The sequence below is a fragment of the Symphalangus syndactylus genome, chromosome 21, assembly GCF_028878055.3.
Source record: "Symphalangus syndactylus isolate Jambi chromosome 21, NHGRI_mSymSyn1-v2.1_pri, whole genome shotgun sequence".
NCBI lineage: Eukaryota > Metazoa > Chordata > Mammalia > Primates > Hylobatidae > Symphalangus > Symphalangus syndactylus.
In genome coordinates, this window is record NC_072443.2 from 25,607,532 (window position 1) to 25,633,808 (window position 26,277).

At 40.8% G+C, this 26,277-nt stretch overlaps 1 protein-coding gene across 7 annotated transcripts in view; it reads left to right on the top strand.

The window, feature by feature from the left end:
• Window positions 1–26,277, top strand: part of CEP97 (centrosomal protein 97) — a 65,966-nt gene that overhangs the window by 11,459 nt on the left and 28,230 nt on the right. For 3 of the 7 annotated variants that reach the window (XM_063629975.1, XM_055260591.2, XM_055260592.2), the window contains exons 2-6: window positions 17,238–17,380; window positions 18,021–18,179; window positions 19,462–19,563; window positions 22,380–22,493; window positions 23,041–23,207. In XM_063629975.1, the coding sequence (XP_063486045.1) occupies window positions 17,238–17,380; window positions 18,021–18,179; window positions 19,462–19,563; window positions 22,380–22,493; window positions 23,041–23,207 (685 nt within the window). Of the gene's footprint in view, window positions 1–15,200; window positions 15,377–17,237; window positions 17,381–18,020; window positions 18,180–19,461; window positions 19,564–22,379; window positions 22,494–23,040; window positions 23,208–26,277 lie in introns of those variants that run through there. The other 4 variants (XM_063629973.1, XM_063629976.1, XM_063629974.1 and 1 more) reach the window with 2 other exon arrangements.

Sequence of the window (26,277 nt, forward strand, 5' to 3'; positions counted from 1 at the left end):
AAACATTTTTTTTTTTTTTTGGTTTGTTTTTGTTGTTGTTTTGAGACAGCATCTCCCTCTGTTGCCCAGGCTGGAGTGCAGTGGAGAGATCACAGGTCATTGCAGCGTCAAATTTTTGGGCTCAAGTGATCCTCCCACCTCAGCCTCTCAAGTAGCTGGGACTACAGGCATGTGCCTGGCTAATTATTTTTATTTTTTGTAGAGGTGAGGGTTTAGCTTTGTTGCTCAAGCTGGTTTCGAACTCCTGGCTTCAAGCGATCCTCCCACCTCAGCCTCCCAGTGTTGATTACAGATGTCAGCCACTGTGCCTGGCCAAAATATGGTTTAAAAATATGATTTGGTATGGAATGATTGCTTATTTTTTACATACCCCATTGGTTCTTTCTCCTATGCCCAAGCTGAAAATCTTTCTTCTCTTCCACTGTCTAACTTCTTACTTAGATTTTACTTTCTGCAGAATAAGAATCAGTAAACGTTTTCTGTAAAGGGCCAGACGGTAAATATTTTAGGCTCTATGGGCTAAGGGGCAAAATTGAAGATATTGTGTAGATACTTGTAGAAAAACAGGGAAAACTAATTTCCACAACATTTTCACTGACGAAATTCAAAATATAATAATATCGAGTACAAGTTTTTGTAAATCAGGTATGCTAATCAGAAAAATGAAATTCTTTTTGTGGGGAGATGGAGAATAACATTTTTCTTAATTAGGTTTCAAAGTTCTTATTCCCTATCAAAATCTATTGCAAATGTCATCTGTCAATCATGATCTGTAATGAAATTTTACAGATTTTATCTTTGAAAAATATATTTTCATACATACAGGCACTGCCCAATATGATGTCAATCCAAGGACATATGATTTAAATTAAGTATCTTATACTCTTGGAAAACAATTATGGAAACACATTATTCTCTTTATATCTGCCTTTTAGCATGTCAGATGAATCATTTCTAACTGATGGTTAGGTGGAAGCTCCTCAATTGCACAGTTAAATGGATTTTGAAATATGGAAATTTCCTTTGTGTTTGTGTTTGCAGAGATCCGTAAAACACCACTAAAACTGTAGTTTGAGCTTGAAAAATATAACCACTGCAAACTTGTGTGAGGATAGAGAGCTTGCTTTTCATTTTAACTTGTGACTCAAATAATGTTAGTTGTCAAAATGGCTTCATCGTAATAAGTTTTGCATGTCAGTACTGTTTATTAGGATGCATCATCAAATGATCAAAATTAGCAAACTAGCAAAAATGAATTTCAAAGTCATTCAGTCAGTGGTGTAAAATAAATAAAATCCTGAGCCCTCTACCAACTTCATGAACATACCCTCACGGCCAAGGGGACCCCAGAAAAACCTTTAAAACAGAATTCCTGATCATAACAGGACAGGAGGTCAGACATGCCTGATTACACTCCCTCCCTTTTGGAGTTTAGACACAACAACCGACCAGCATTGATGTTAAAGAAGAGATCCCAAGACTGACAGAATGGACTTTCTGTGGCAATAAGATATCAAATGATAAACAAGACCCAAGGCCATGCCAGGTAAGGGTTAACTCATATACCCCTACACTTAAAGAATAAACTGGGTTCTAACTGCCCCAGGGTTTTTCTTTTTCTCTAACAGCTAAACCATCACTGGCCTAGAGATAAGCAATATTAAAACAACTGTAGCTCACCGTCAGACACTGAATAACTGATCCCCGTTCCACCAGCTTTGATTGGATAAGGGACTGATTTCAGTAACTTTTTCCTGATAGTAAGACCGCCAACCACGGACTGATTCTGGCAGGCTTGCAGAGGCTGCACACTTGCATGACTTCGTGTCTTGAAAAGAGCTTTTGATGTATAGGACCTAATTATAATACATTTAAGTATTAAATATCCACTCCAAAGTGAACATCGGTCATATATTACATGCATGTTTGTTCAATACCTGTGTGTCAGGATCACCTTTATGAATATTCAGAGTTTCTCCAGTAACCTGTTGAATGTGTATGTTTAACCAAACTGTTCAGCATAAAGCTCCTACCCCAACCACTCCTCCTTTGAAGTGCCCGTCTCTAGTCTCTATGGAGGCTATTCTTCTCAGCCTATGGGATGGACACCTTGCAGGCTGTAAACCTTTTTTTTTTTTTGAGACGGAGTTTTGTTCTTGTTGCCCGGGCTGCAGTGCAATGGCACAATCTCAGCTCACTGCAACCTCCTCTTCCCAGTTTCAAGCGATTCTCCTGCCTCAGCCTCCCATGTAGCTGGGATTACAGGCACCCGCCACCATGCCCAGCTAATTTTTTTTTTTTTTTTTTTGTATTTTTAGTAGAGACGGGATTTCACCATGTTGGCCAGGCTGGTCTGGAACTCCTGACCTCAGGTGATCCAACGCTTTGGCCTCCCAAAGTGCTGGGATTACAGGTGTGAGCCACCACACCTGGCTGGCTGTAAGCCTTTATAAGACATAAAATCTTCTTTCCAAATTTATAGGTCTCATGATTTGTAAAGGTAACAGTGGTTAAGAGAAATTCTTTTCATTTAGAAAAATTTCAATCTTGGCTTTAAAAAAACATCACAATAAAATGTTATCACTGCAAAGTCATCAAATGCTATGTGGCAGGGCAAGGTAGGATATTCTGCTATTTTGACCAAAAATTCATGGACTAACAACAGTTAAGTCCATGAGGATGAATGAATTTTATCATTGATACTGCAGATTCAATAATACCTGTACATGGTAAGTTCAAATGTTTTCCACAAACTGTTTTTCAATAATCAAATGATGTTATAACCATAGGATTTAAACACCTTACATTTTCATAAGCATTGTAAATCTGTCAAACTAAGCCTTTCTCTTTTTATATCATCAGTTGCAATATAGCAAAGAAATTCTACTTCAGGTGTACTTAATTAGTGTTTTTTCACCTTCTTTAAAAATATTCTCATCTGTTTGAGGAAGCTGTTTCTGGAGCTAATTCTTCAGTCCATTCAATACTCCTTGAATATATAGGAACAAATGAGCAACATCAATAACACCTATCAATTCAGTACAAGCTAAGGAAAACCATTCAAAATCACTTGCCTTGCTTTTTTTTTTTCTAATTAAAAAAAAATTTTTTTTAGAGATGGGATCTCTGGTGTTGCCTAGGCTGGATTTGAACTCCTGGGCTGACTCAGTTCTCTGAGTAGCTAGGACTACAGGGATAGGCCACCTCATGTGGCTAACTTGCCTTGTTTTACTATTGATGTTGTTTCCTGTGTCCTTAACACTTTAAGCAGCTGTTCTCAATGGTTTTAAGCAAGTTTCTTTTTCTTTTTTTAATTTAAAAATTTAAAAAAATTTTTTAATCAACATTTTTTTAAATTTAAAAAAATTTATTAATTCTTTTTAATAGACAGGGTCTTGCTATGTTGTCTAGGCTGGTCTTGAACTCCTGGTCTCAAGTGATCCTCCTGCCTTGGTCTCCCAAAGTGCTGAGATTACAGGCATGAGTCACTGCATCTGGCCAAGTTTATTTTTTCTGTATACATTTCTTCAGCCACTTCAATCAAACATTTAATTAACATGCTGTAATGAATGACTTTTCTTGCTAGGCTAACAAATGAGGCACTTGGAAACTTTAGTTGCAGCCTCACTTTCATTTTTTTGTGAGGAAATTCTGTGTTGACATACTCTTTAATTTCTTTTTACCTTTTCTGACTGATTTTCTGTAATTTGGGAATATTATGATGACTGCTTATTCTAAGAATATTAACATATAGCATTCTTTTAGCACATAAATAGTTTCATTTGCATAATAAGCACCAGGCTTTGCCGTCGAATTTGATAAAATAATCCATGCTTCAGGGTACCTTAGAGATGGGATATTTTAAGTCCAATTCTCTCTGTCTCATTTTTTTCTTTTTAGAAACAAGGCCTGGAGTTACCCATGCTGGAGTGTAGTGGTGTGACTGTAGCTCCCTGCAGCCTCGAACTCCTGGCCTCAATTGATCCTGCCACCTTACCTTCTGAGTAACTGGGACTACAGTGTGTGCCACCACACCTATCATTTTTTTTTTTTGACATGAGGGGTATATGCTGGTAATAAAAATAAAATTTTGGGGTATGGCAATATGCATGCTACTCAAAATGCTGCCAAGTTACAAAGTGTAACTATGATTTGTAATGGATAGCAGCAGTGGCAAGTGATAAGAATGGTCTCTTGTCATGACTACTCTGTTATAATGTAAAAGCAGCCATAGACAGTAGATAAATGAGTAAGTATGGCTGTATTCCAATAAAGTTTTACTCATGGACACTGAAATATGAATTTCATATAATTTTGTGTCACAAAATATTAAATTTTTTTTCTAGCCATTAAAAATGTACAAAGCATAATTAGCTGTGGACTGTACAAAAGCAGGAAGCAGGTTGGACATGCTTTTGGGCCATAGTTGGCCAACTCCTGCTAGAGAACATTTATACATAGCAGCCTTTTGAGTAGTTTTCTTCATTTGAGGTCATGAAAAGGAATTAGTATTGGCAGGGCACGGTGGCTCACGCCTGTAATCCCAGCACTTTGGGAGGCAAAGGCGGGCAGATCACCTGAGGTCAGGAGTTCGAGACCAGCCTGACCAACATGGTGAAACCCCATTTCTACAAAAAATTAGCCGGGTGTGGTGGCACATGTCTGTAATCCCAGCTACTGGGGAGGCTGAGGCAGGAGAATAGCTTGAACCCAGGAGGCGGAGGTTGCAGTGAGCCGAGATCGTGCATTGCACTCCAGGCCTGGGCAACAGGAGTGAAACTGTCTCAAAAAAAAAGAAGAAAAGGAATTAGTATTTTAAAAGAGATTATTCATAATCCTTCTGTGCTGTAGGTTTCGTATTGTAGTTAAATACAAAACTCAGTGATTTCAAAGTTTTAAAAATCCAATTTCTAAAGATAAAAGCACATTTGCATTTCTCAGCATACTCAGTATATCAATATACATTACATACATATTTCTGTGTTTGATATTATCTTCTCTTCACTGGAAAGGTAAAATTTTTTGGTTTGTTTTGAGAAGGAGTCTCGCTCTGTTGCCCAGGCTGGAGTGCAGCGGCGCGATCTCGGCTCACTGCAACCTCCGCCTCCAAGGTTCAAGTGATTCTCCTGCCTCAGCCTCCTGACTAGCTGGGATTACAGGCGTGTGCCACCACACCCGGCTGATTTTTGTATTTTTAGTAGAGACGGGGTTTCAGCATGTTGGCCAGGCTAGTCTTGAACTCCTGACCTCAGGTGATCCACCCACCTCGGCCTCCCAAAGTGCTGGGATTACAGGCATGAACCACTGTGCCAGCCAGAACTGGCTAACATTATTGTAGAGGTTGGCAAATTCAAAAACTTCAGGATGGACCAGCAGGCTAGAGACCCACACAAGAGCCAATGCTTTGATTCAAATCTGAAAGGCTGTCTGTTGCAGAATTCCTTTTGGCTCAGGAGAGGTCAATCTTCTACTCAGTTCAACTGATTGGATGAGGCACACCCACATTATCGCAAGACCACCCTCACAGAGACATTCAGAATAACGTTTGACCTCATATATGGACACTGTGGCCCAGCCAAGTTCACCCATAAATTTACCATCATACCTCCTCATTAAAAAAAAAAGGGCTGGGCTAGCGGTGGCTTACGCCTGTAATCCCAGTACTGTGGGAGGCCAAGGTGGGTGGATCACCTAAGATTGGGAGTTCGAAACCAGCCTGACCAACATGGAGAAACCACATCTCTACTAAAAGTACAAAATTAGCTGGGCATGGTGGTGCATGTCTGTAATCCCAGCTACTCGGGAGGCTGGGGCAGGATAATCACTTGAACCCGGGAGGCAGAGGTTGTGGTGAGTGAGATCACACCATTGCACTGCAGCCTGGCAACAGGGCAACAAGAGCGAAACTCTGTCTCAAAAAAAAAGAAAAGAAAAAAAATCGCCCAAGCGTGATAGCTCACACCTGTAATCCCAGCACTTTAGGAGACTGAGGCAGGAGGATTGCTTGAGGCCAGGAGTTAAAGACCCGCCTGGGCAACATAGTGAGACCCTGTTTCTGTAAAAATAATAAATTAAAAAATGAAAACAATTTTAATTAAAAAAAGGAGTCAAGTCAAAGTTGGGAGGAAAGAGGAAAACTACCACTCTTACAATGTTCCGAAGCTTCTAAGCACTAGAAATCTTCCAGGTAGAAATTAAAGTTAGAATTTAAAAAATACATTGTTCTGTAAAAAATAAAGAACGTATTCACTTGATTTTCTTTTTTGTTTTTCCTTTCTGTTTTTTTGAGACAGAGTTTCGTTCTGTCGCCCAGGCTGGAGTGCAATAGCGAAATCTTGGCTCACTCCCCTCCCACACCCCGCGCCGGGTTCAAGCGATTCTCCTGTCTCAGCCTCCCAAATAGCTGTGATTTTATTTTATTTTATTGAGGGAGGGTCTTTCTCTGTTGCCCAGGCTGGAGTGCAGTAGCCCGATCTCGGCTTACTGCAGCCTCAACTTCCTGGGCTCAAGCAATCCTCCCACCTGCCTCCTGAGTGGCTGGGGCTACAGGCACACACCACCATGTCCAGCTAGTTTTTGTATTTTTACTAGAGACGGAGTTTTGCCATGTTGCCCAGGCTTGCATTCTTATTTTTAAGTAAGTCTTCGAAATCCAGTGTGTATTTTACACTTATAGCACATCTCATTTAGGACTAGCCACATTTCCAATGCTCAGTAGCCAAATATGGATATTAGCTGCCATATTAGACAATGCATCTCTAAGGGGTGAGATTATCACAACTTTCACTTTGTGTTTTACATATTATTTTGTTTTCCTGAATGTTAAAAAAACCATATATTGCTCAATCAGAAACCATAATAAAATAAAAAGTCAATTGCTCTGAAGTCAGAAAGAATTATGCTTTTGAGTAGGTGTTACACAATAGTAAAAACCAAACAGTAGAAAAGGTTATATACTGACAGTTTTATGTGTGTTCTCTGTGCACTTGTCTAGAAGATGGGCCACAACTTTTGTAGATTATGGTCTTTCAGAAGAGTCAGTAAACCAAAAAGAAATTTAAAACCAAAGTCAAAGAATTTCAACAACAAAATTCCACAGTATTTAGACAGAGGGTTAATTACTTTGCCATGTTATAATGAGGTTCTATCCAGGCTTCTTGCCAGGAATTAGTGCTAGACAAATAGGAAGCTCTTTGAGGGAGAGAAAAACAACACAGGTTGGGGGACCAGTGAATAATTGCTTCCACTACCCCTCTAGAAGTAAACTACCAACCTATCATCCCTGAAACCAATGAGAGTTCAGGAGGATGGACAGAACTTTTTTTTAAATTTTGAGACAGGATCTCACTCCGTCACCAAGGCTGAACTGCAATGGCATGATCACAGCCCATTGCAGCCTCAAACTCCGGCCTGAGCAATCCTCCCACCACAGCCTCCCCAGTAGCTGGGCCCACAGGCTCGTGCCACCATACTCGGCGAATTCATTTTAATTTTTGCAGAGACAGGATCTCTCTATATTGCGCAGGCTGGTCTTGAATTCCTGGGCTTAAACGATCCCCTGCCTCGGCCTCCGAAAGTGCTGGAATTATAGGCATGGGCTACCACATCCTGCCTAGTCAGAACATGCTTAAAGCAGGAATCTTAAAAAGAATGCAATGTCAGCTGGGCACGGTGGCTCATGCCTGTAGTGCTAGCACCTTGGGAGGCCGAGGCGGGCAGTTCACCTGAGGCTAGGAATTCGAGACCAGCCCGGCCAACATGGTGAAGCCCCATCTCTACTGAAAATACAAAAAAATAGCTGGGAGTGGTGGCTTGCACCTGTAGTCCCAGCTACTTTGGAGGCTGAAAGGAGGATCGCTTGAGCCTGAGAAGCGGAGGTTGCAGTGAGCCGAGATCGTGCCACTGCACTCCAGCCTGGGCGACAGAGGGAGACTGTCTCCAAAAAAAAAAAGAAAAAAAGAATGCAATGTCAGGGCCAGAAAAATGAAGAATTAACTAACTCAAGATGAGATTCTAAAATATTCATTTTATTTCCCCCCTGGATATCAGCTAAATATGAGGAAAAAAAGAGGTGGAAGTATAAATTAATTTCAAGAATATTTTTCAGGTTATTTAGGTAAATTAAATAATAAAGTAAACCAGAAGAAGTTGTGTTTTGTTTAAAAGAGTAGTAAAGAAATCCTTGACGTTTCTATTTCATCTCTTGAAGTTTTTCTGAAAGGCAGTAGAACTTTTATAAAAATGATTCATTATATTCTCAATAGAAAATTTAGAGGCTGGGCGCAGTGGCTCATGCCTATAATCCCAGGACTTTGGGAGGTTGAGGCAGGCAGATAACTTGAGGTCAGGAGTTAGAGACCAGCCTGGCCAACATGGTGAAACCCCGTCTCTACTAAAAATACAAAAATTAGCTGGGTGTGGTGGTGCACAGCCTGTAATCCCAGCTACTCGGGAGGCTGAGGCAAGAGAATGGCTTGAACCTGTGGGGTGGGGACAGAGGTTGCAGTGAGCCGAGATTTCGCCATTGTACTCTAGCCTGGGCAACAAGAGTGAAACTCCATCACAAAAAAAAAAAAAAAAAAGAAAAAAAATTAAAAGAATGCAAAATATCTCATTTTTATATTGTTTATATGTTGAAATGCTAATATAAATAAATATATTTGTCTTTTTAAAATATGGCTGTTAGCAAACTTAAAATTTCATATGAGGTACACCTATTTCTATTGGACCATGCCACCTTAGTAACAATTTAAAAATCAGTACCTTTTGCTGGGCACAGTGGCTCACGCCTGTAATCCCAGCACTTTGGGAGGCCGAGGTGGGAGGATCACCTGAGGTTGGGAGTTCAAGACCAGCCTGACCAACGTGGTGAAACCCCATCTCTACTGAAAATACAAAATTAGTCGGGCGTATTGTATGCCTGTAATCCCAGCTACTCGCAAGGCAGAGGCAGGAGAATCGTTTGAACCTGGGAGGCAGAGGTTGTGGTGAGCCGAGGTCACGCCATTGCACTCCAGCCTGTACAACAAGACCAAAACTCTGTCTCAACAACAACAACAACAAAAAATCAATACCTTTTATTGAGTATTTACCACATGTTAGGCACTATTTGGATTTCTAACGTGATTTAATTTATTAGATTATCACAATAGTGATATGGATTGGGAATTATTAATATTACCATTTTTCACAGGGCAGACCACAGAGTTTAAATTACAAGTCAAGATTATGCTGCTGGCAAGTGACAATAATGGGATTCTTCCATGGTCTAGCTTTGGAGCCTGGTGTTCCTTCAGTATGCTAAACAGGCTCTGTGTCTGGGGTCGCCATGGTTCAGACTTTGTTAAATTTTTTCACACATTACTGATATATAATATTTTTAACAAACTAGAATCATAGTATACTTATGTATTGCAATTTGCTGGAAAATTAAAAAAGACAAAAAACCTTACACCTTGGTTATCTTCCCATTAACCAGGTGTGCTAGTTGGTACCCAGCGAAACATCACCATTCCCATTCTGACTCAAACATAACTGTTCACAAGCATTTCTTATATTGTGGTTTCTTTCTATTGTCATGGATTTTGGGCTCTAGTTTCTCTGGGGCCTTTTGTTAGCCACAGACACTGCAGTGATAATTTTTTGTCTGCTGCCATTATGAAAAGCTGATTTAAAAAAAAATATTATTTTTAGAGGGAAGGTCTTGCTACTTCTAGTACCATTCAGTTTTTCCTAATCATTTGCAGGACAAGAATGAAGATGAGATTTAATCTATGATTGGAGAAGCAGAAGTTGTAGCTTCATGCTATGTGATTCAGGCCACATAGGCATATTCCTCTCAAAGCTGAAAATATTTTAAACTTCCAACAGTTTTAAGTTTAAATTATTTAATTTCGCATCGTGTTGCGCAGGACATAGTGCAGGGGCTATTCACAGGCATGATCATAGGGCTGTACAGCCTCAAACTCCTGGGCTCAGGTGTTCTTCTTGCTTCAGCCTCCAGAGGAGCTGGGACTATGGTTGCATGCCACTGCACCCGGCTTGCAAAACTGATTTTTATTTTCTTTTCTTTTAAAATGTAGTATTTTGAATAGGCAAAACATTAATATGATTTTAAAATATGTAAATACATTCAGTGAAAAATTTCTCCCCAGCTTTGTTCCTCATCAATCCCTCTGTCCTGTTTCCATTTCACCCTTCCCTTAGGCAACTACATAGTGAATAGTTTCTTGTGGCTCCTTCCAGAATTCTTTCTAAACACAAATATGAATATATACATGTCTATAAACATATTCATTAAGGCTGTAATTACGAAAATACAATGTGCATTTGGCCAGGTGTGGTGGCTCACACCTGTAATCCTAGCACTTTGAGAGGCTGAGGCAGGAGGATTGCTTGAGCCCAGGAGTTTGAGACTGGCCTGGGCAACATAGTGAGACCTCATGTCTATTAAAAAGTTAAGAAATTAAAAAAAATGCAGCTAATAATATTTTTAAATCAGTCATTGGAAAGTTTATTTCTTTTGTTTATTGTTTGTTTGTTTTTGAGACAGAGTCTCGCTCTGTTACCCGGGCTGGAGTGCAGTGGCAGGATCTCAGCTCACTGCAAACTGCCTCTCCGGTTCAAGCGATTCTCTTGCTTCAGCCTCCCGAGTAGCTGGGATTACAGGTGCCTACCACTATGCTCGGCTGATTTTTGTATTTTTCGTAGAGACAGGATTTCACCATGTTGGCTAGGCTAGTCTCAAACTTCTGACCTCAGGTGATCCATCCACCTCGGCCTTCCAATGTGTTGAGATTACAGGTATAAGCCACTGCGCCTCGCCAAAAAGTTTAATATGTAGTTGAACATGGATTCAAAATTATGGCTGGGCATGGGGTGGCTCATGCCTGTAATCCCAGCTACTTAAGAGGCTGAGGCTGGAGAATTACTTGAACCCGGGAGCCGGAGGTTGCGGTGAGCTGAGATCACGCCACTGCACTCCAGTCTGGGTGACAGAGTGAGACCCTGTCTCGACAAGACAAGACAGGACAGGACAGGACAGGACAGGACATTACCCGGGCATGGTGGTGGGCACCTGTAGGCAGAGGTTGCAGTGAGCTGAGATTGCGCCACTGTACTCCAGCCTGGGCTATGGAGCAAGACTCCATCTCAACAAACAAACAAAACCAAAATTCTGTCTGTCCTTTTTAGGTTGCTGGAAATTAACAAAATAAACATAAATGCAAATAAAAATATGACACCAGTTGAATTTGAATTTTGGATAAACAACACTTTTTTTATGTATAGCTATGTCCTAAATATTGCATGTAAGTATTGCATAAGATGTATATTGCAACATGAATACTTGGGACATACTTATACTAAAACATTCTTCATTGTTATCTGAAATTCAAGTTTAACTGGGTGTCCTATATTGTTTCCAACAACTGTAACATAACCTCTTGGCATCTACTTGTAGGAATTTTGTGAAATTTAGAGCCAATATATGTAAACTAGTTATCACAAAGCCTACCACATAGCAGGAGATAAACAATAATAATAATAACTAATAATGAGGAAAGTTAATCTCATTTGGGGTATCTGGATAACCTGTGAATATTGGCAATCTCTCTTTCCATGCCATAGGTCATAGATAAGGAAGCAGGACCAGAAGAGTCTACACATGAATATTAATCAAGGAAGGAGATATTTACAATTTTATGCACCTAAACCTTTGCATGAAGATTTTTTATTGTTAAACAGGCATGGTGGCCGCCTATAATCCCAGCACTTTGGGAGGCCAAGGCAGGAGGATTACAACATGGTGAGACCTCTACAAAAAAAAAAAAAAAACAAAAACAAAATTAGCCAGGTGTGGTGGTGTGCACCTGTAGTCTCAGCTACTCAAGAAGGCTGAAGTGGGAGGATTGTTTAAGCCCAGGAGGTCGAGGCTGCAGTGAACCAGGACTGCACCACTGCACTCGAGTCTGGGCAACAAAGCAAGACCCTGTGTCAAAAAAAAAAAAGATTTTTTTATTGTTAAAATACTCGCATATTTTCCAAATCTTTACAGTGTCAAAATTCTTTAGTAACTTTTTCATTTTAAAACTTGAATGAAAACTTCAAAGTTATATTTACTTCTTTCAAATATGATTTCAATCCTAATTAGAAAACCACCTTCATTTTCTCAAGGTAAATTGCACCATCCACAAATGTTCCAGTTTCTTGTCTACCTAGTCTCTTAACTTTGTGTTATCTAAACTTGTTTATAATACTCTCCTGAAACTGCTGTTGAAGGTTACCAGGCCCTATTATGACAATCTCCTTCCTGCCTTCTTTGTTTCAGTTCTATTATTCCTTTCAATTCATCCTTGTTATATGAGTTTAACCTTTCTACAACACAAGTATCATTATATCAATCCCTCACTCAAAAACACCAAACGAAAACGAGTGGGATGAAAGGTGGGAGGTAGGGTGAAGCCAGATTATGGTGGCCCTTGCAAGTTAAACTTCAAGTGAGAAGTTTTTGAGAGGGGAATAACATGCTAAAAGGCATTGTTTTACTTAGATCATGCCAGTAACTGTGGGCAGATGAATTAGAGATGGCAAAGATTGGGGTAATCAGCGGTCGTAGGGATTAAGTATACTGTGCTGATAGGAAAGTCTTTCTCATAGGGCCTGGGCCTGCCAGAGAAACATTACCTTACTGAGAGGTTCATAGTTTTAATTAGTAGAATCCTAATTTGGTTTGAGCTTAGAGGGTTTAACATATATACAAAATGAGGCAGTTTAAAGTATAGCAATTTGATTTTAGGCGTAAAAGCTATTATTTGAAGCACAAAAGAGTTTCTGTGCAGTAATTTTAAAGGATTGCTGAGTCACTTGGGCATGTGAGACCTTGCCCAGGAACATCTGGCTACTTACTTTAAAAGCCGTGACTATACTTAGCTGCATATAAAAAAGTCCTTTGGTCCTTTCCTCTGGATTCCAGGGCAGATGAACCAGGCAAACAATGTTTCAGCTATTGCTGTAAACTTGCAGGAACCTCTGCTTCTTAAGTACCTTTTAAGCTTCCAGGACCTCCCTACCAAGTAATTACCTTGCTAAATTGTAAAGAACTGTAAACCCTTTCTCCCAGATCCCTATGGCCTATTCCAGGGAATAAGGGTTAGCAGAGGCAGTATTCAGGCTTGCTTTGTTCTTTTTCTGTTTCTTTTGTTCTTTTTGTTCTTTTTCTTTTCTCTTTCTTTCCTTCCTTCTTTTTTTTGACAGAGTTTTGCTCTTGTTGCCCAGGCTGGCACGATCTCGGCTCACTGCAACCTCTGCCTCCTAGATTCAAGAGATTCTCCTGCCTCAGCCTCCCAAGTAGTTGGGATTACAGGCATGTGCAACTATGCCTGGCTAATTTTGTATTTTTAGTAGAGATGGGGTTTCGCCATGTTGGCCAGGCTGGTTTTGAACCCCTGACCTCAGGTGATCCTCCTGCCTCGGCCTCCCAAAGTGCTGGGATTACAGGCGTGAGCCACTGCGCCCGGCCTTTGTTCTTACACATATAGTAAGATTGTATTCTCTAGGTAAGGAGTTTCTTGGTTAAAAGGAAAAAAATCCTAGTCTTAATTGCCCTTTAGAACTAGGAAATTTGTCTTTAGACCAAAACAGCAGGAAACAAGAATCGAAAGGAGTTAAAACAAGTGTAGAGAGATAGGAGAACCCAGGAAAGAGGGAATGCTCAGAGAATTCAGTGCCTGGAAATCTAGAAGCATGAATTACTAGATTTTCCCAACCAAAAATGATGAGACTTTGCAGATTGCTGTTTCAGAAAGAGGGGAGTTCAGAATAAAGGTTGTAAGAGGAAATGGGAGAGCTGGTAGTAGAAAGCAGAAGTTTTTTGTATACTCTGTTTTGTTTCTCACTTCCTGTGAGCACAACTTCATTACCACCTGCAGCCTGTGCTGTCTTTTCACCTTTTACTTTTGAACTGTTCAGTCTACCCATCAAAAGATGGGTACATTTACTTCCTGCAAGTCTTCACTGAAGATTTCAGATTCTATTTCTTTCTCCATTCCCTGAAATATTAGTGAGTTCAGTCACAATCACACTATTTAGCATATAATAGTTGTATCAAAAGAAGGCTCGTCGCCGTCGCTCACGCCTGTAATCCCAGCACTTTGCGGGGCTGAGGCAGAAGGATCACTTGAGCTCAGGAGTTCAAGGCCAGCCTGGGCAAAAAAAATTGTCTCTAAAAAAAAAAGAAAAAAGTGTGAGCCTGCTTCCTTCCAACTAGGCAATGTAATTCTTGAATTTGGAGACTATATAAAAATATATTTATATAAGAAATCTAGATATAAAAGATATAATATATAAATATATAAAATATAAATATATATAAAATATATAATATATAATTATATATAATATCTATATAAAATATATATATATTTTGAGACATAGTTTTGCTCTTGTTGCCCAGGCTGGAGTGCAATGGGCACGATATCGGCTCACTGCAACCTCTGCCTCCCGGGTTCAAGAGATTCTCCTGCCTCAGCCTCCCAAGTACCTGGGATTACAGGCATGCGCCGCCACGCCAGGCTAATTTTTTTGTATTTTTACTACAGACGGGGTTTCTTCATGTTGGCCAGGCGGGTCTCAAATTCCCGACCTCAGGTGATCAGCCTGCCTTGACCTCCCAAAGTGCTGGGATTACAGGCGTGAGCCACTGCGCCCGGCCTGGAGATTATATTTTAAAGTTATTTTGAATACTCCCTGGAAAAGTTCTTGTTCATACTTATACCCCTAAGTCAAAACATTTGTCAAATATTCAAGAACAATCAATCACTTAAAAATACTGTATAAAAGTTTCTATTTCGGCATACTTTACTTTTACTTAACTAAATTTTCAAATAAAATGTAGCCACTTTTATGATCTCAACAAGATCGGTCATTCCTATAGCGGAGTTGAAAACTTTCAACTTATTCACAATTATCAAAAGAATGGGGCAGCCCCCACAGAGACTTCCAGCAATGAGTTGTAACATTCAGTCTGCATTAAGTAGCTTCCTTACAATCATCCCGATGGTAAAAGTGTCAAATTTCGCAAACACCTGGTCAAGGAAGTGAAATGATCATCTAATAACGCAGTTGACTCATCTGTCAAGCGAGTGGGCCAGGGTCCCTGAGCTCACTACCCTCAGATTCTAACTCCAGCTTCACATCATTAGGCGTAAGCAGCCAATTGGGCCGTCTGGGAGCCGTGCATCCTGGGAGTTATAGTTTCCGGCTCCCTCCTTCAGATTACAAGCTCCACAGAGCCGCGGGAGGACGGTTAGCTGGTATTATTAGCAAGCAGCAAATATGGCGGTGGCGCGCGTGGACGCGGCTTTGCCTCCCGGAGAAGGTAAGGCGATCCCTACCCCTGAGTCCTAAGGTTTACTTCATGGAGCTGAATTAAATAGTGGAGAGCAGAAAGCGTAGGTTTAGATGTGCAGTTCTGGACCAGCTCTTTGGATGCGGATCTGTGGTCGTCGCGGAGGCGTGCTACCTGGGAGTTGTAGTTCACCTGCTGTGCCCAGCTCTCCGGCGTCGCGGTGAGGGCCGAGCGGGGGACTACAGCCCCCAGAAGCCTTCGCGCGGCTGGCGCCCTGGCTGCCGCGCTCCCGATGCTGAGGAGGCGGCGGATTTCGGAATGCGATGACCTTTTTTGACCATTTACTTTGAGTCCTGGGTGCCTAAGCGAAATGTTCGGGATCTCCCTCTTTCGCTTCACACATCCCCCTCTCTTCTTGGTTCCTGGAACGATCAGAAAACCTTCCCTCAGAGACCGCTGCCTAGTCTGGCTTTGAATCCTTCTTCTGAGGTGGCCAGTGGCCGTGATAAAATCTAAGGGATGTTCCAGAGCCCTCAGTTCTGTACTCCTTGTTCTTGCACACGGGTCCTAGGATCGATTTTGGTCGCTGCCCAGTAGAGCACAGGACTGTGGGTGCTTCTGTGGCCTGAAGATACCTACCTCTTTGGGGCGCCGGGCGCGAGCTCCTTTTGTTTTGGTTACAGCTCCGAGGCTTGGCAGCAGTCAGTCCTCTAAATCGGAGACAGGGCCCAGGGGTCGAAGCCCGTCTTCATGGCTTAGACCAGAAGTGCATTTTATGGGAGCCGTAAATTCTTGGGGGAAGAGTTGGTGGATGGTTCTCAGACCTCTCTGTCGACCCCTTGGAATTGTGTACAAAGGCTGTGCACTTTTCTGAGACAGCACACCCCTTTCATCAAATTTTCAGAGGGACTCACGACTCCTCACATGCTAAGAGCCATTAGACAACGGGAAAACGTTGAAATCCTCCAGGAGAGCAATCTGGCATAATTATTTCCTGCAGTAGTCCTAATCTGGGTGTAAATTTGAAATTGGCCGTTTCTCTGGCCCCGCCCTCTTTGGAGATCGGCTTTTCTTAAACCACACCTCTCAAGCCCACCAGGGCTACTTAACTGTTAATAGCAGTTAACATTTACAGAGCACTTTGTATGACCCAGACGATGTTCTCAGTCTTTTTTTTTTTTTTTTTTTTTACATTATTTCATTTTCTCTATAGAACTACATTTATAAGGCAGGCATTATCCCCACTTTACAGAGTAGAAAAGTGAGCCCAAAAGAAATCAATAATTTGCCTAATATACCACAGTGGTTAACTGGTGGAGCCAGGGTTTGAACGTCTGTGTTATACTAAAGTGCTTTATTGAGTGCCCTGTGGCAGGAACGGGGCTAAGTACTATTCACATGGTTTCTCTTTTAATTCTCATATCAAGCTAGCGAAATGGGTGTATTATCCTATTTTATGGGAGAATTAGTTGAACTATACTTTGATTTTCAAAATCACAGTTTGGGCACTTTAGGATATATTGGTAGTTAGGCTGTAAGCTGGTGGATCGCAGTCAAAAGTTTAGTAACATTTAAACAATAGTATCATTACTTAGGCACAACAAATGGAAATAATCGTTCATATTTAAATGTGAAGATTTCCAAAGTATCTCTTAGCAACTTGAGGAGAATATCACACATCTAGTTTTAATTTGATATTTCTGAAGAAAAATGAGTAATTCAATCTGGTCATTTAGAACTCAAGATTGCTTTAATTTTACAATGTTGATATTTATTATGCTCTACTGTTTTTTAACTTGAAATGGTATAGAGATTTTATAATTCCACCCCTATGCTCAGCTGTTGTACATGTTTTATTTTGTGTTTTCTAACATTTCCGTTTCTTTTCAAGGATCAGTGGTCAATTGGTCAGGGCAGGGACTACAGAAATTAGGTCCAAATTTACCCTGTGAAGCTGATATTCACACTTTGATTCTGGATAAAAATCAGATTATTAAATTGGAAAATCTGGAGAAATGCAAACGATTAATACAGGTAGGTATTGCAATCTGGGAAATAGTTACATAGGATCAATTTATTATTAAACAAAACAATAAAATGACCTGACAAAAAGTAACTGTGCAGGCCTAGAAAGCAGTCATTGTTGCCTTAAATTTTTACATGACAGTTTCTTCTGAAGATGAACATACATGTACTACATTGAGAGTAGATTAGAAAAAAAAAAGCATTGTTAAGAAAAGGAAGCATTTTATGTTGGCAAAATACTGTGTTACTAAGGTAACCTTTTACCTCATGATGGGGTAAAGAGTTCATTCATTCCTTCATTCAAGAAATGGTTACTGAGTCCCTCTTGTATGTCTGGCACTGTATTAAGTTTTAACTGAGAGTTTAACTCTATTCTTGTGGAACTTACATTCTCAAGTTGTTGCTGTGTTAAAAATGTCTTAGTAGTTGGAGGAGGTCTGATCACTCAGCTTTATCTGTATTTTCTATTGCCCAGGAACAATAACAAAAAACTGATAGTCATACTGTAGAATATTTAGACAATGTATGTGAAATGTACAAAAGGAGTTTGTGAGTGTTTGGCTGTCTAAATAAACCTTTTAAATCACTTTAATGTGAAATATTTTATATATGTTATTCCTAAAAATAACAATATGTTTCCTTTTTACAGTTATCAGTGGCTAATAATCGGCTGGTTCGGATGATGGGTGTGGCCAAGCTGACGTTGCTTCGTGTATTAAATTTGCCTCATAATAGCATTGGCTGTGTGGAAGGGCTAAAGGAACTAGTACATCTGGAATGGCTGAATTTGGCAGGAAATAATCTTAAGGTGAATGGTTTATTTTTGTTTACAAAACTATTCTGCATAAAAAAAATTCAAGCAGTGTAGAAATAAGTCAAATTAAAAAGTGAAAGTACCCCCCACTCTCCAGGGATAATCTCTGTTAAAATAAACTAAAAATAAATCTCATTTTGAAACGTGTAATATGACATAATATTCTTTTAAATGTGAACAAAGAATCTATATTGTACTTAGAAAAAAGTAGATCAAACCATAGAGTGTTTAGGAGGGAGACTATATCATGCTGAATTAAGCTTTAAGTAAATGTTTAATTCTGTAAGGGAGAATATACAGTTTTAAAAGTTAGGAGATCTGAATTCTAGTTCTACTTCCACTACTTAGTAACTGTGTAATTTTGGGTAAATTAATACATATTTCTGTGTCTTATTTTTTGGCATGCTAGCTGAGAGGACTAGATTTACCAATAGCTGCCTTTTATTGAGCCATTAATGTATATGAGCTACTGTTCTAAGCATTTATCTGTATTAACTTATTCAATCTCATGGCAGCCTGTGAAGTAGATATAGACATTATGCGTGTTATAAAGGTGAAGAAACTGAAGCACAGAGAAGTAACTTGCTCAAGGTCACACATCTAGGAAGTCTCAGGGCCAGAATGTAAATCCAGGCTGTTCGGTTTTAATCTGAACTTGTAAACTCTGTTCTATACCACCGTCATATATTATTACTATGGTTTCTGTTGTTTTTTTTTTTCGATGGAGTTTTGCTCTTATTGCCCAGGCTGGAGTGCAGTGGCACGATCTTGGCTCACTGCAACCTCTGCCTCCTGGGTTTAAGCGATTCTCCTGCCTCAGCCTCAAGAGTAACTGGAATTACAGGCGCCCGCCCACCATGCCTGGCCAATTTTTTGTAGTTTTTTAGTAGAGACAGGGTTTCGCCATGTTGGCCAGGCTGGTCTTGAACTCCTGACTTCAGGCTGTCCACCCACCTTGGCCTCCCAAAGTGCTGGGATTACAGGTGTGAGCCATAGCACCTGGCCATTACTATGGTTTCTTCAAGCTGTAAAGATCTTGGATGGTATGAACTACTTGGTAGCCCTCTACTCATAGAGAGATAATGAAAGTGTACATTTACAACCTGACAATCTACTAAATTCTGTTAGTACTGCCCCTTTTCTCTTGCTAAGTTCTTCTACTCTGCTTCTGATAATAAGAGGAGGCAAGACACTCTTTCAGCTGCAAAGAACTAGGGAATAATTTTATTTTTTGATTTTGTTTTCATTAAATAATGTGATGCTTTTCTTGTGATAGGCCATGGAACAGATCAATAGCTGCACAGCTCTACAGCATCTCGATTTATCAGACAATAACATATCCCAGATAGGTGATCTATCTAAATTGGTATCTCTGAAAGTAAGTATGTTTTCTTTGTCATTTGTGAAGTTTTATAGCAAAATACCAAGAGAAAGTAATCTTATTGACCTAAAGTTAGCCTGCCGTGTATGAGCAGATTGCTTTCTTTATGATAAGAATTATGGGCTGGGCATGGTGGGTCATGCCTGTAATCCCAGCACTTTGAGAGGCTGAGGCGAGTGGATGGCTTGAGCTCAGAAGTTCAAGACCAGCCTGGGCAACGTGGCAAAGCCCCATCTCTACTAAAAATACCAAAAATTAGTGGGGCATAGTGGTGTGAACCTGTAGTCCCAGCTACTCAGCTAAAGCAGGATTAGTTGAACCCAGGAGGTGGAGGTTGCAGTGACCCGAGATTGGGTTACTGCACTCTAGCCTGGGCAACAGAGTGAGACTCAGTCTCAAAAAAAAAAAAAAAAAAGGAATTATGTTAGAATACCAGAAATTAAGTATGAAACTTTTTGTTGTTAGTTCTATAACTCATTTATTTGATGTGAAACTGGTCATTATAGTTAAGGTTTATTTACCATTCCCTGAACATGATGGAATTCCCTCTATGCCCAACCAACCAATGCTAGTAGCTTCAGTTATTACATAGTACATAATCTTTGGTGTGGTTGAGATTAATCATTCCTGAATTTGAGTCTGTCTTTATTTTTTTTTGAGACAGAGTCTTGCTCTGTCACCCAGGCTGGAGTGTAGTAGTACAATCTCACTCGACCTCCCAGGCTCAAGTGATCCTCTCACCTCAGTGTCCCGAGTAGCTAGGACCATAGGCATGTGTACATCACCACACCCAGCTAATTTTTTCAGTATTTGTAGAGATGAGATCTTTCTCTTTTCTTTTTTTTTTTTAGATGGAGTTCTGCTCTGTCACCCAAGCTGGAGTGCAGTAGTGCAATCTTGGCTCACTGCAACCTCTGCCTCCTGTGTTCAAGTGATACTTCTGTCTCAGCCTCCCGAGTAGCTGGGATTATAGGCGCCCACCACCACACCTGGCTAATTTTTTGTATTTTTAGTAGAGACAGGGTTTCACCACGTTGGCTGGGCTGATTTTGAACTCCTGACCTTACATGATCCTCCTGCCTTGGCCTCCCAAAGTGTTGGGATTACAAGCGTGAGCCAGTGCACCAGAGATGAGCTCTTACTATGTTGTGTAGACTGGTCTCAAACTCCTGGACTTTAGCAGTCCTCCTGCCTCAGTCTCTCAAAGTGCTAGATTTACAGGCATGAGCCACTGACCTGGCCGAGTCTATTTTTTTGTTTTGTTTTGTTTTGTTTTTTTGAGACAGAGTTTTGCTCTGTTGGCCAGGCTGGAGTGCAGTGACGCAATCTCGGCTCACTGCATCCTCTGCCTCCCAGGTTCAAGTGATCCTCCTGCCTCAGCCTCCCGAGTAGCTGGGACTACAGGTGCATGCCACCACGCCCAGCTAATTTTTGTATTTTTAGTAGAGATGGCATTTCACCATGTTGGCCAGGCTGGTCTCGAACTTCTGACCTTGTGATCCACCCGCCTTGGCCTCCCAAAGTGTTGGGATTACAGGCATGAGCCACCGCGCCGGGTCCCAAGTCTGTTTTTTTTTTTTTGACATTCAGAATTGCTGTTTTTAGAGTAATAGGTATTAGTTAATTGTCAAAATTAATTTCACTTAGAAAAAAACATGTAGCATATAGCACTTTTTATGGAGGGGAATGTATCATGCAGTCAAATAAGTAACAGTTGAAATCACAGTCTTGAAAAACATGTAGAACATTTTAAATATTGTTGCCTCATTGGATATTATTACCATCAGATATATTCATTAAACCCTAGAAGCAGTATCTTAGTTCACTTTTTCCCAGATCTTCAGCAGAAATCATTTTTAGCAATAATTATTCTAAACAATTTGATGTAGCCAAATGCTGTCCTAATAGATGCTAAGAGAATTCAAATGAACCAAAGATGATTGAATTTTTTTTTTTTTTTTTCTGGAATAGAAGCCTATTTATCTGATCAGAATCCTGGGTGTTCAGTTTTGGGTTTATTCTTGGTTGTTGCTGACTTAATGTGAGTCAGCTTTATCTGCAAGTAACACATTCTACCTCCCTTTATTTTTTAGTTACCTAGAGAATACAGTTGCAATTATGGATGTAGGTTATCACTCCCTCTTTTGGAAAATTTGCTTTATATGTGGTTGTTTTAATTACTTTTTTTTAAAATTTGAGACACCAGAGTCTTGCTGTCACCCAGGCTCGAGTGCAGTGGTACAGTCATGGCTTACTGTAGCCTCGACCTCCTGGGCTCAAGCGATCCCCCTACCTCAGCCTCCCCAGTAGCTGGAACTACAGGTGTACCCCATCGTGCCTGGCTAATTTTTTGATTTTTAGTAGAGACCAGGTCTCACTATGTTGCCCAGGCTGGTCTCAAACCCCTGGGCTCAAGCAATCCTCCCTCCTTGGCCTCCCAAAATGCTGGGATTACAGGCATGAGCCACCACACGTGGCCTCTATTTTGATATTTTAAAAGAAAATGAACAAGTGTGTTAGAAATTGCTCAGTGTCTCGTAACTTAAATCTCACAGCATGCCTAGTTGCTATGCCAAGCATGTGTTTTTGGACAAGTCTTTAAAATATTGTGAGCTTAGGATGTTGGTATGAAAACAGAGAGTTGGACCAGAAGATCATCGAGGACCCTTGTAGCATTAACAGTCTTTGATTTGTGTGTGATGAGAAATATAATAGATTCCTTTATTCTTATATGTACCATTTTGGTGTTGTCACAATAGGCCAATTTATTTGTAATATTTTCATTTGTAATTCATACTGTTTTTACTTTCAAGACCCTGCTTTTACATGGAAACATCATCACCTCTCTTAGAATGGCACCTGCTTACCTACCCAGAAGTCTTGCTATACTTTCTTTGGCAGAAAATGAAATCCGAGACTTAAATGAGGTAAAATTTGAGGGCATTTTGTGAGATTCAGGAAGCTGGAAATCCTAGGAAAGACACAGGAGAGGGTTGTGAGCTTACTTTTATACTGTGAGCATCTTGGAAGAAACTGCCATTCAGATGAAATGCTTGGCTCTAGATGATCGTTATTTTTCTTTCCACTTTTCCTTAGTGTCAGTGGGTCATTAAGGTCTAATTTGCTTTGTAAAGCTGTAATTGTGATTCCACTGGGAGGCGATTGGTGGTAGAGGGACATCTACGTTATAAGAGTTTATAAGACTCCCTGTCCACCTTTCCTGGCTGCTGTGATGTTTTCAAAATAGGGTTATTTCTGCTAGGAAACAGTGCTGATACTTGCCAGGGGATTTTGTGCAGCAGGGACAGATGGCTATATTGTTGAAATTTTGGAAGTCAATGGACACTTGTCACTTTTCAGAACAAGAGGGAAATTATCACATTCTCAAATGCTGCCAAAGATGTGTAATCAGTGGAAACCTTGTGCTTGACACTGAATAGTCCTTTTGTTCAACAAAGATATCTTTTGTTCCAGATCTCTTTTTTGGCATCCTTAACTGAATTGGAACAGTTGTCGATTATGAACAATCCTTGTGTGATGGCAACACCATCCATCCCAGGATTTGACTATCGGCCGTACATCGTCAGCTGGTGCTTAAACCTCAGAGTCCTAGATGGATATGTGATTTCTCAGAAGGAAAGGTAAACATGCGCTCTTTAACATCACAAATGTTACTGAAAAGACCATTTCTAGTTTACTACAGATTAATAGAGTATTTCTTAAAATGTGCATTTAGAAATCAAGAGTATTAGTGCAGTCATATAGCAGACTATGTGCTGGTCATTTAGGATTTTCTGTCATTTCTAAAAAAGGATAAGAAATAAATATTGGCCTGGTGCAGTGGCTCATGCCTGTAATCTTTGCACTTTGGAAAGCTGAGGCAGGGGATCGCTTGAGCTCAGGAGTTTGAGACCAGCCTGGGCAATATAGGGAGACCGCATCTCTAAAAAAAAAAAAAAAAAAATTAGCTGGGCGTGGTGGTACACACCTGTAGTCCTAGCTACTTAGGAAGCTGAGGTGGGAGGATTGCTTGAGCCCAGGAATTTAAGGTTACAGTGAGCTATGGTTGTGTCATTGCACTCTACCTTGGGTGACAGAGTGAGACCCTGTCTCTGAAAAAAAAAAAAAAAAAAAGAAATCTTGGCCCCAGAGGTTGGAGCTAGTAGTCTTAGTGCCCTACATACAACAATTTGATTTCTAAAAGTTCTTTTTTTAATCAGTTGTTTGGAGCTTGGAACACTTTTGCTTAGAAACCATCACGTTATAGATGCTGTGTAGGATCTCAGATCAGTCTCACAAAAGCTTGTAATATATTAATCTATCACATATACAAGGGCCGTATTTTTTATTCATTTTATTTTCTATTTATCATCCAGCCCCAAATATCATGTAAGGGCAGTATTAGTAATATCTTACAATTCTCCAAATACTCATTATAATGATAATTTTGGGAAAATGCAGAGTTTTAATTTGGAACTAGTAGCAGATGTGGTGATTGGTCCTCCTCTTTTTTTTATTTTATTTTTTTGAGACCGAGTTTCACTCTTGTTGCCCAGGCTGGAGTGCAATGGCACGATCTCTGCTCATCACAACCTCCACCTTCTGGGTTCAAGTGATTCTTCTGCCTCAGCCTCCCAAGTAGCTGGAATTACAGGCATGTGCCACCACGCCCAGCTAATTTTGTATTTTTAGTAGAGATAGGGTTTCTCCATGTCGTTTAGGCTGGTCTCGAACTCCTGACCTCAAGTGATCCGCCCGCCTCAGCCTCCCAAAGTGTTGGGATTACAGGCATGAGCCAATGCACCTGGCCAGGTTCTCCCCTTCTTATACCTGTGAAGCAGCAGAAGCAAGAATTCCCCCACCTGTACATCATTAATAGTTTCTGTGGCTTGGAGCTGGGATCCCTGCAGAATGGAGTCTTCTGGACCCTGGTACATGATCAGTGGAATGAGAGCTTTAGGGGAGGTAAGGAACTACGATATGGGAAGGAGGGAGTGGAATTGGGATAGTGAGAGTTGAGATGACTTTATTCTGCCTACTGTGCTTCATTTAACTTTTTTCTCTCAGTACATATACACATGCATTATGGACTCAACACATACATTCTCCCTCGCCTTTTTTTGTTCTTCTCTACTACAGACAGTAGTTACTTCAGCAGTTTCCTGATGGGAGGATGGGTGGTAGAATACAGACAGTGTCTCCCTTCTGTCTCTCTGCTGTTTTGTATAGTTTCTGAGTAAAGCAGGGGGCCGTGAGGAATGGCAGCCAAGAGCTAGATAGTGGTGGTGCTGGCGTAGGGTGAGGGACATATGTTAGGTCTAGTTTGCCTACAGGAAAGGGTGGCTTTTCTTTTTCCTGTTGTGAATGTTGCTCTGAGAATAAACCTTATTTTGTTTCAAACTGTGACTAGTTCTAGATTTGGAATATGGGTTTACTTGGATAATCCTCTCTACAGTTGTTGACTTTTTCTATGGGAGTAGGGCTGGCAACATTTTCATGTCTGAGAGGCAGCATGGTGATGTGGGCAGAGATAAAGGTTTGGTGTAAAGAGAGACCCACAAAGAGAGATGAGACCTGGTTATGAGAAAGAGGGGAAGGCTTCACTTTTTTCTCTGCTATCTATTAGCTGTGTGGCCTTGTCAAGTTCCTTAGGGCTTTTCTGAACCTAAGTTTCCTCATCTGTAAAATGTGAATAGTGGTACTACCTAGCTTTCATGGATAGTAGGATTAAGGATGATGTATAGAACATAGGACTGGTCATATAGTAGGTGCTTAATAAATGATATTATTATATAAGGATAGAGACTAAAGGTTGAAGAGTTTGTTGAAACTAAAGAGAGTGTTAAGACAAAATATTTGTTGATTGGATAAATAATGATAAAAAAGTCCGTGTTTCTGTACTGTGGAAATGGTTTCATTCCAAGTGACTTTAAGGTGAATCTGAATATTTTTTGAGCTTTCTCCTAATGCTTTGCAAACATTTAATTTCAGAGACTTCAGGAGATAGGGAAGAGTGGGCTCCCACCTGGGGTAGCCTCTCTCTCTGGGGTTGTCCTACACTAAAGTGTGGGGGGGTGGCTGGCAAGATGGCTGAATAGCAACAGCTCCGGTCTGCAGCTCCCAGTGAGATTAGCGCAGAAGGCGGGTGATTTCTACATTTCCACCTGAGGTACCTGGCTCATCTCATTGGGACTAGTTAGACAGTGGGTGCAGCCCATGGAGGGTGAGCAGAAGCAGGGTGCGGCGTTGCCTCACCTGGGAAGCGCAAGGGGTCAGGGAACTCCCTCGCCTAGCCAGGGGAAGCCGTGAGGGACTGTGCTGGGAGGAACAGTGTACTCTAGCCCAGATACTACGCTTTTCCCATGGTCTTCGCAACCCCACACACCAGGAGATTCCCTCCGGTGCCTATGCCACCATGGCCCTGGGTTTCAAGCACAAAAGTGGGCGGCTGTTGGGCAGACACCAAGCTGGCTGTAGGAGTTTTTTTTCATATCCCAGTGGCGCCTGGAACACCAGTGAGACAGAACTGTTCACTCCTCTGGAAAGGGGGCTGAAGCCAGCAAGCCAAGTGGTCTAGCGCAGAGGATCCCACCCCTACAGAGCCCAGCAAGCTAAGATACACAGGGTTGAAATTCTTGCTGCCAGTACAGCAGTGTGAAGTTGACCTGGGATGCTCGAGCTTGCAGGGGGAGGGGCATCTGCCTTTACCGA